At 32.6% G+C, this 10,642-nt stretch overlaps 2 protein-coding genes across 4 annotated transcripts in view; one reads left to right on the top strand and one right to left on the bottom strand.

Moving 5' to 3' along the window:
* The window catches only part of LOC112050828 (glycerol-3-phosphate dehydrogenase [NAD(+)], cytoplasmic), a 29,094-nt gene extending 22,014 nt beyond the window's left edge, over nucleotides 1–7,080 (bottom strand). For 2 of the 3 annotated variants that reach the window (XM_024089188.2, XM_024089189.2), the window contains exons 1-4: nucleotides 6,838–7,079; nucleotides 6,322–6,499; nucleotides 1,972–2,112; nucleotides 422–529 (exon numbers count right to left, since the gene is read on the bottom strand). In XM_024089188.2, the coding sequence (XP_023944956.2) occupies nucleotides 422–529; nucleotides 1,972–2,112; nucleotides 6,322–6,499; nucleotides 6,838–6,890 (480 nt within the window). In that variant the 5' untranslated portion in view covers nucleotides 6,891–7,079. Of the gene's footprint in view, nucleotides 1–421; nucleotides 530–1,971; nucleotides 2,113–6,321; nucleotides 6,500–6,837 lie in introns of all 3 variants that reach the window. The other variant, XM_024089187.2, reaches the window with a different exon arrangement.
* Nucleotides 7,081–8,942: 1,862 nt separating this feature from the next.
* On the top strand, nucleotides 8,943–9,816 carry LOC112050824 (MICOS complex subunit MIC13 homolog QIL1). The gene is made up of 3 exons (XM_024089183.2): nucleotides 8,943–9,090; nucleotides 9,173–9,329; nucleotides 9,566–9,816. The coding sequence occupies exons 1-3, from the start codon at nucleotides 9,083–9,085 to the stop codon at nucleotides 9,755–9,757; spliced, it is 357 nt and encodes a 118-aa protein (XP_023944951.1). The 5' UTR covers nucleotides 8,943–9,082; the 3' UTR covers nucleotides 9,758–9,816.
* Nucleotides 9,817–10,642: the final 826 nt, after the last annotated feature.

The following is a 10,642-nucleotide window of genomic DNA, read 5'->3' as shown; positions in this document are numbered from 1 at the left end:
TATGGCTCCTGGTAATTTATTTTTAAACAATTTAACTTGGCCTTAAAAATTTAATTAAAACGACGTTCTTTGGAATCAAATTTTTTATATTCACTAGCCAATGGTCTGGTCTGGTCAAATCTATGGTACCACCTCATCTATCTACCTGTCTTCATTCTAGCAACTGTAGCTGATCTGATGATGAAGTCCAAATGTTACCCTATAAGAACTAAATAAGACAAACTGGCTTTGGATTTTTGTCTTGGCAAACTCATTTGTTTTGACAAACCAAAACTGATGCTACATGTTAGAGCGTTTATTCTAATCATAATCAAATTAATAAAAATAGATTCGTTAGGTCGCAAACTTGAACAAATCGCGGAAATGTTCTCGTAGCCTTTGCTGTAGATCGCTGGGATAGGATTTGTGTCAATGTACTCACCTCGGAAGCAATGTTGGCACCCATTAGAACTGCACACGGAATCTTCAGGCATCTCGTAATGATGTGCGAGATGAGGTCAATGCCGCCGCCCTCCGCGATGTCGAAGCCCTGCCAAGACCATTTCGCGTTATACATTCATTGCTTTACAAGATTCCGAAAGGTTTTTTGTCTAATATGCAATCTAAACTTATAATAAATCTGTAGGGGTCAATTCTGTACATGAAATATATTTCCAAAATAACTATCAGCGGGTGATTAGTGATCGATACTAATGCCAAAAATGCAATCAGTAAAATTTTCGTCTGTCTGTCTGTCTGTATGTTCGTTATAGAAACAAAAACTACTCGATGGATTTCAACGGAACTTGGTACAATTATTCTTCATACTCTTGGGCAGGTTATAGTATACTTTTCATCACGCTACGATCAATAAGAGCAGAGCAGTGAAGGGAAATGTTGGGAAAACGGGCAAAGTTACTCCATTTTTCCAAGTATACTAATGTAAGAGCTGGATTAAAGAGTCTGGAGTAAAAGTCTAAGGACGGACGAAGTCACGGGCATCCGCTAGTCATTAATAAGTTTTAGGTTCCTAATTGAATGTAATTTTCGCAATACTATTATTTATTTATTAATTAAATTTCCAAGATTTTTTTTAAAATTGTCAGCCCAAAGTGGGGAAGTTGGTGGTGTAAGGTGGTATACCTCCATGCCGCGAGCACGAGAGCACATTAAGTCATCGGGCCAGGTCATCAATAACATTAACAACATAACCTGAGCCCGCCAAGCCGCATTGGCGCAGCGTGGTGGATCTAAGCTATCGCCTTTCCTGTAGTGGGCCGTTAAAATAGGTTGATTATGATGAAATATAACTAAGTATGTAGGTCGTAGATTACGTAATAACCAGCTATGGCAATTTGATGTAAATACCTTTCTAATTTGCAACCACCAAGCAAGGCATATTATTCGTAAAAGACAAGAGTATGCAAAAGTATACAATACAAAAACAAAGGTGACAAATCCATGGCACGCTACTATTGTGTGACATTCAGAAATTGGCACAAACTACACAAAATAGTTTTGCCTGTTAAGGTCAAGGTTCGCACTACTTTATGTGTCGTCTAGACAACAGTAACGTAAATATTTTTAGGCGTCGCGTCACGCTCAAGGTTTTCGTTACGCACGTGAACGGCGAAAGGTTGGCAAACCCTGCTTTGGTTGTATGAATTAGTTGTCACTTATTTCATTAAGAACTTAACTATGTTGCCAAGGGACTTTCTACATTCTATAATCAAGTCTATAATAATTTACTCCATACAGATTAATACTGACCTAATAATTGAGGCTCGTAAATTTTTGTAATTTTGCCTAACCACTTACAAAATGTTTATAATATACGATATAAGTAGTATGTTTACTTTTGGAAGCCTGAAACTCATTCACTTTACACACACAAACATATTCAGACTGTAATTTTAACACTACATTCAAATGACAAACAAATTTCCTGAAATAGATTGCCTATAACCGATCAAAAATAAAAAAAAAACTTACCTTTATAAGTGAAAGTGCAGCTGCTGTGGGCTTTATTTTGCCCAATAGGGTTGAACATATTGTGCGAACAAACTGGTGAGGCACAACAAAGATCAACAGATCTGCATCTTTAGCTGCATCCACTAGGTCCGGTACGGCAACCTGTTGGATATAAGGATAAGTTTTTATTCCACTACCTCATAAAGGCTTTCTTTGTAGCTCAAATTGGAAGTACAAAATTGTACTTTTATGCTGACATAGAAAGTAATCAGAATTTAGAATGTTTTAATATGTTTTTGAAGCGTGACAATAAAAATACACCTCTTTATCAGAAAAATTTAAACTTTTTGCAAGTTTACGTTTTGTAAGGATTTTCAGAAAGTCAACTAAATTTAATAGTGAATAATATGAGGTTTTCAAATCCTAATGTTTATCTGCTAAAATTAAATGAAATAAATCATAAAATATTTACACATTAAATTAAACCATAAAAACTGAAGTGTTTTGATTTTTCTGATGACAAGTATATTACATGTGCCATCAAATCCCAATGATATACACAAAGACTTGCCAAAAACCATAGGGGTGATGGTTCAATCCCCGCCCCATTGGTCTATTGTCATACCCACTACTAATACAGTCTTTCCAGTCAAAAAGATATGGCAAAAATTCTTTTTAAAAAAATATATATTAACAATATTTATTAAATACATTAATAACAATATAATGGAAATTCCTAACCACCTGTATTTAATGAAATTCCTAACAAAAATAAAATCCCCCTGTATTTCATGAATCTTTGCAATTTGCATATTACTTTTACAAAAACCAGTGTGTAACAATGGCATTGAAAATGTTCCAGTTGGGAAGTAATGTATAAATAGACAGCACATGCTGAGCATGTGCTTCTGTTGCCAATCATTTACTTTGTCATGTGCCATAAATGTTCTTGTTCTAGATATCTTTAGTCAGTCAAATAAATGTAAACAAATTTTAAATAGCATGGTTCGTTTTAGTCTTTTCTCTTACACTTTTTTGTTATAAAGTATGTATTTCCATTGAGGAAAATAACCACAAGCCATTTAAAAAAGATACTATTAAAAAATACATACAAAAAAAAAATTGTTTACTCATATTTATTGTTTATTTTATCTATATTCTGTACATGTAAAAGGTAATTATTTCTTATCATCTGAAGATCATTATCAAAATAAGATAAATAAATATTATATTTATCTATACTCATACCTTACGACCCAAATTATGAAATTACAGAATAATTTTATAATGACATGATTGTTTGGTATTCAGATTTAAGTGTAACTGATAAAATTATATTATAGTTCATTTTATTAATTTCTAAGAAAAAATAAAATTATACATAATTATAATAATAAAATGGTTGTGTGATGGGGTTTTAAAACTTATAGTCAGATCGGGTAGGTATTTTAAACAATGTAAATAAACAAAAACAGCTGACTCAGGAGTGCTCAACATTTTACTACAGCATTGTTTACGAATATTGTCATGAAATAAAACTTCCTTTGATAACCAATATTTTTTTTATTCTATATTCCTATATCCTGTTATTTATCTAACAGATAATGTTTCACTTATATTCAGGGTTCCGTAGTCAATAAAGAACCCTTATAGTTTTGTTTTTTATTATGTATAAGCAAGCATAAGGTATCCTCGACATATTTAAACACATTAATCAAAACGGTTTTCTCGGAGGACGATAAGGGTGATTGCTTCCTACGTTTCTTTTTTGGTGACGGAAACGATAGCAATGCGGAATAACTGCTCCGGCTAGTACCAGGCTCCGCTTCACTCATTTTCGTACTAAACTAAATAAAATTAATTAATTAATTAATTAAACAATTAAAAAACCCGACTGTCTATATGATACAAAAACTGAAAAGAAAAAAAACAAGCTCAGTCCAGAAGTGTAGAAAAAAATTAGAAAACAGTCGGGACCTATTATATTGAATATAATGATTTACGTCTACATTTTTTAATAGGTCCCCACTTTAGTTTAATCAGTTTTTGTATCATTTATGCAGTCGGGTTATTCGTTTATTTAATTATTTTATTTCATAATTTTTAGTTAGATAGATGGTGAATTTCGGATTTATTTGTTACGTTTGTTACAAAGTACGATAGTGTATACCTACGTCCAACCGAGGATAAGTAAATATTCAAAAAAATCTACGGAACCCTCGGTGGGCGAATCCGACTCGCACATGTCGAGTTTTATAATCAATATATTTAATTTAGTCTATTTAAGGTATTTTATAACTACACTTCATAAACCTTATAGTCGTCCGCCTCGCGTATTATGTATATACAATTAATAAATAACGTTTTTCTAATTGTAGTTTTTTGTTGGCCATTATATACCATTTTGAAATTCTCACAAAAAGCCCTTGAATTTGATTCCCTTGTTGCAATATTTAAAAAAAAATCACCTCGATTCTATAGCATCTCACAGTCGTCTTGTTGGTTTTTTTTTAATTTCACCTATCTAAGAACACTTGGGTTATTAAAACAAATCTAAGGATATCTGAATTACGTAAATCCGTTCAGCGGTTTCGAAGATATGAGGTAATAAATAATACATACAAGATACGCGCGAAAAACAAACAACAAATAAACAATAATTAACAACAACAACGAAACGAGAACAAAACGAAATAATAAAAATTACAAAGGAAGAAAATACGCACAACAGTCTGGATTTAGTTAACGAATACTGTGAGGTAGGAGTATTAGTCACAGACAACAAATAAAGTAGTGTTTTGTGTTGTGAAGTGTGTGTGTGTGAAATGTCAAATCTTCTTTCACTTAATAACACAAAATCAAAAAATTAATCATAGTATAGGGTATTTCTGCAATAAATGAAAGGTAAAATTCACATTAAAATAAAAGACAACATCTTCTTTTGATATGAAAATACGACATTTATAAAAATTATTAAAGTTATTATTTAATTTTATAAATGCACATTTAATACCCATAAAACTCAATATCTTTATTTTTTATAATGGTTTGTGACTCATGTCTGCTTGGGTTCTTTTTATGTCGTTTGTATTGTTTTTGTGCAAACTCTATATATTTAACATAGAGGAATTAGAAATGGAAATGCATCGCACCCAAATGCAGCAACAAAATTGTCTGTCGTTTTTTGAAAGGGACGAGGTAAACTCAGTCATCGAAAATATTTAACAAGAATAAATAATAAAATATTTAACAAGAATAATATAATCTGTACACAGAACGTTAAATTAATGGATCGATGTTCTGTTCGTTCGTTTTTCTTTTAGATATTGTTTTTATTACAAATTTATTATAAATTATAATTATGTTTTTGACGACCTCCGTGGCGCACTGGTACGCGCGGTGGATTTACAAGACGGAGGACCTAGGTTCGATCCCCGGCTGGGCCGATTGAGAATTTCTTAATTGTGCCAGGTCTGGCTGGTTACCACCCTACCTACAAAACGTACCGCTAAGCGATTTAGCGTTCCGGTATGATGTCGTGTAGAAATCATACCGTCCATCTTAGATTGCATCATCACTTACCATCAGGTGAGACTGAAATCAAGGGCTAACATGTAAAGAATAACAAAAATAAAATAGAAATATTTTCAAATTGAACGTCACGTCATCTTTTACTGAATTAGAAGTTGTTGGCCGTTTTTCATGCCATTGAACTACTTACTACACAAACCGGAATATTTAGGGAGTTTTTTAGACGACGAAAACGATTACAACAATGAAACATCGATACAATCGAACAATCTAACGCGTTTGTTAGTTTTTTTACACGCGTTAGCCGCTCAACTATCCCAGCCGATTTTACAAACACTTCTAAATGCCCCGCTCTATATAGATAGATCGTTGATTCTTTGACAGAGAGGTAACGTCTTGCGAGGTAGGTCCTTCTATTATTGGTCCGAGATAATTAATTTATTGTTTGTGAATCCGGGCTCAAAAGGGCTAGAACCCAGAGCCGTAAAGCTTATTATTAAAAATACAATGTATGTGAATCGAAACGAAAAGTGTCGCCCTAAAAGAACCTTTTTGAGAAGTGATATTGTTGTGTAAAAAGCCTAAAGTTGTGGACTATAGGTGTAATTATATTAATAAAAAATAGTTTATTTTAATTAAAATTAAACAAAATCACTTGCAATCTGTATGCTTAGATAGATAATCATTATCCTATTGCATAAGCAATGGGTTTTACAGCTGATTTCAGCATTAAATAGGGCAATACAAGGGGAAGGAGGCTTATATATGTATAGTTTGTCAATGTTATCTACACAAACTTAATCATGGGTGACCAGTACTATTTAATAAAATTGTACTTACAACATTAGGAGGCAATTTGTGTCCTGGTAAATATTTAACATTCTCATGGGTTTCATTTATGATTTCTGTCAACTTCTTTCCTTCAATCATCTCTTCAAACACCCACATAGTCACTTGGTCCTCAAAATTAGCAAGGCGTGCTGCATTGCGCCCCACTATTTTAGCAATAGCTGAACCCCTAGTACAAAAAATAAACTTTTCTTCATACTTCTGTAGCTACAGACAAAATATAGTCCATTTACTTACTGTCATGATCAGACTGCTAACATACTGATGTTGATTTCTTTACAAGTAAAGAACTTAAATTTAAGTGAATAGGAAAACTAAATTGGCATTTTTCTGTTTTACTGCTAGTAAATCATTTGCATTTTTTTTAAATAATTAGCTTATGTGTTGTTAATCAATTTATAAAACACTGTTTTTGTACTTGTTATGTCATCATTCTTTTCCTACTAAGGTCATGGTAAACAAAGTATCTGCGATAGGACTTTATGCTATGTGTGACTGAAACCTTACCAGTTCCCTGAACCGACGATGCAGACACGGTTTTTTATTTGTTTCTCAGCCATTTTAAGAAAAATGCGAGGAACTAATATTTATTAAACAGAATAAAAAAGGAACTTTTATATTTAATTATAACAAAAACCCTATAGCCACGCGCTCTGGTTCTGTTTAGAACTTGGACTGCGAATCTGCAAGTGCAAATATATCGGTGTAACTTTAGCCTTCAATCTACGAACGTGCGTCAAGTCAATGTCTATTTATTTGTTCGTTGTTTTCAACTGACAGGAGAGACGTTATCATGGACAATAACAATCAGTCATTTTGACGTTCGCATTGATAACGACGCGACCATAGATATTGTAATTGTTGTCATAAAGTACGTATTTTTTTGGTCTGAGTTTTTTTTAGCAGATCACGTGTCTGTAATATCCATTCAAAATCCGAGTTCCAAAAGGGTAAACAAAAAACCCCATATACGAACTTTAACTTTGAAAACGAAATTTTCACTGTTGCATATAATAATCACCCATAAAGGTCTACAGCATTGTTATTTCGTATCCTCCTAGATATTTAATCATTGGTAGTAAGCTAGGGGCCTTCTAGGGGCCGAAACTTCAGTACAAAGACTTTTGGACATAGAAGATGTGTTGGTTGCGGAAATAAATTACTAGTAGAGTTAGAAAATTGTTCCGAATTATTATTAAATAAAGGTGAGACGTACTAGCTAAAACACTTAGAATTACTATTATCTTTAGTTATTATTTAAAAGAAATGTACTCAGTCGCCAGAAATTTTGCATCATATCAGACAGTAAGAGTTATTTGGACTATAGTACGATTATTAATTCCAGTCAATAAAATGACAAGTGCAACTGTCACTGGAATGTCATTTTACTGACTAGAATTAATAATCATTAGTAAGATTAATCGTATGTACGACTATTAATTTCAGTTAGTAAAATGACAGTGACAGTTGCACTTGTCATTTTACTGACTGGAATTAATATTGGTACTATAGTGGTACCAAGGTACAATATCCTTGAGTTCGACTCCGGGTAACATTAGAAAAACATTATTATTATTTTTTTTTTCGTTTTTCTCAATTGGTTTCTTCAAATATTTTAAAAGTAAAAGTCTTATTAAACCTCGATGAAAAAAAAATAATCTAAAATCTCCATTTAAATTGCCGCTGACTATAATTCAAAAATATTTCGTGTACGGATTTTTTATTTCAATGCTCTACAAGTTAGCCCTTGACTACAATCTCAGCTGATGGTAAAAGATGATGCAATCTAAGATAGAAGCGGGCTAACTTGTTAGAAGGAGGATGAAATCCACACTCCTGTCGGTTTCTACTCGACATCGTACCGTAACGCTAAATCGCTTTGAAGTGCGTCTTTGTCGGTAGGGTGGTAACTAGCCGCCGCCGAAGCCTCCAGCCAGCCAGACCTGGATCAATTAAGAAAACCTCAATCGGCCCACCCGGTGATCGAACCCAGGACTTCCGTCTTGTAAATCCACCGCGCATACCATTGCGTGAAGGTACATACACGAAAACGTTGGACATACCAGCGCTACTAGTTCCGCAAACGGAATATTTTAGAACTAAAACAGCGGCAATTTTGTAAATAGAGATTTTTTATTTAATTTTTTTTCATCGAGGTTTAGTAAGACTCTTACTTTTAAACATTTACTTTTAAACAAGGTTTAAACACTTAAAATAGATTAGTTTCAAAGAATTGAAAAAAACAAAAAAAAGATTTTTTTTGGTATCGTTTTACCCGGGGTCGAACTCATGATTATTTTAATGTATCTTAAAATTACACAACTCGACCATTATCAACACTTGACCAAATGACTATGTAGGATGTGGTTGAAATTTTTGTACGCTTACTGTCTGATTTATGTACCTACTAATTTATATTCACACCCAACACATGCATAGTCTCCTATGTCCAAAAATTTTTGTACTGAAGTTTTCAGCGCCTTGCCGTAAATAATGTCGCTTGCCGTAAATAATAATAAGTCCAACGTTTTCGTGAATGTAGATTAACTTCTTCTCCTTGGAGTACATATTCTTTGGTAGTGAGCAAATATCTATATGGTGATTTTATACTCTTTGGTATTTTTTATTTGACTTCTGTGTTTGACATGAAGTCCTGTGTCTGTGACCTGTATTTTGCTTTTTATCCTGAAAATTATGTAATTTACTAATTTCTCGCCACTTGGATTAATTAAATAAACAAATAAATCACACAATGCTGAAGTATGTCGTTTAAATTGTGTCGCTTAAGCTTAAATGAAAATATAACTTTGTTAATAAATGAATGCTCATTTTAACTTTTCAGGTTTACTATTAAATCTGCTATACTCGGTTCAGCAGTATATTATACAGTTGATAAAGGAGTATGGAAAGACAGTACGACAACTAGTGAATTATATGAAGAATTAGAAAAAGGGGTTTCCCCTTATGCTGGGGAATTGAAAAAACAGATACCATACGAGGTTATTTTTCCTAATTTATTGAAACTATTTACAGACGTCCTTCTGACCAGTCACAACTATAATATCATCTGCCTTAATGTATTTATTATTATCTATTTATTTATTTCATTTCAGCCAAATCGGTTCAGTAGTTGCAGCGTTAAAGAGTAACAAACATCCACAGAAACTTTCACATTTATAATATTATTAGGATATATTAGGATTCAATTTATGTACATGATAATTTATCTTTTCAGTTACCGCCTCTGCCATCAAATGATAGGTTGACATATTTATTTAAATACTATTGGAATTGTGGTGTGAAGACTACATTTAGATTTCTTGTCGACCTCCCTACACATGCATCTAACGCTGCAGTCAAGACATATGATTTTATATCATCTTCACTTGAAACAAATCCAGATGCACAGACTAAAGATGTAAAGTAAATATTAAAATACAAATTAGAAACAATACATACCTGTTGAAAAATAAAATGTGATAAATATGTTGTTAATTTTTTACATCATGTTGATATTTTTAGCTAAGTATACTGAGTCTAGCTCAGTACTCCCTTTGTAGTTAATCATCAGCATTATAAACTCATATTCGCTCTCTGTTGAGCTCAAGTTTCCTCTTTGAATGAAATGGGTAAGGCCAATAGTCCACCACATTGGCCCAATGCAGATTGGCAGACATTACACAATTAAGAAAATTCTCTGTTAAGCAGGTTTCCTCATAATGTTTTTCGATCACCATGATATTTAATTTCTTAAAATGCACACAACTGAAAAGTTGGGAGCCTTGGAAGTGCATGCTCCAGACCATATTCAAACCCACACCCTTTGGAAATATCCAGGCTATCACAGTCAATTAGTCATGTCCAATTAGGTTCAAAAACTAAATTGCTTAGGTTATTGCAGTATCACAAATTGTAGAATACAATTTTTATTCATACTTATCAGTATAAGTATGAATAAAAATTGTAATATATATATATATTTTGAAAATTTTAGCTGCATAGTCAAAAATATTTTTTAAATTTTTTGTCTGTTTCCATATTTTTGTTGACCAGGCATCACGCTAAAATTACTGAATAAATTAAGAGAAACAAGGAACAATTTGAGACCATAAGATAATATAGAGGGGGTTTAGAATATGTTTTGTCGCAAACATTTAATCAGAATGGGGTGAAACAGGGGTTGAAACTTTGTATGGAAAGTCCTTCATTTTTCAAGTTATATTTTTAAATATTGGTATACTACCAGAAAAATACTAGTAGGGGTAAAAATACCTTATCAGAATTTTACTTGGAAATGAAAAAAAAATTTTCA

The sequence above is a fragment of the Bicyclus anynana genome, chromosome 12 (assembly GCF_947172395.1).
Source record: "Bicyclus anynana chromosome 12, ilBicAnyn1.1, whole genome shotgun sequence".
NCBI lineage: Eukaryota > Metazoa > Arthropoda > Insecta > Lepidoptera > Nymphalidae > Bicyclus > Bicyclus anynana.
The sequence above is the reverse complement of the archived record's forward strand: the minus strand, read 5'-3'. Positions and strand labels throughout refer to the sequence as shown.

Bases quoted from the DNA above. Each gene is read 5' to 3' on its own strand.
- LOC112050824 (XM_024089183.2), top strand. The intron at 9,330-9,565 runs GTTATTTTTCCT...TTATCTTTTCAG, and splicing joins AAAAACAGATACCATACGAG to TTACCGCCTCTGCCATCAAA.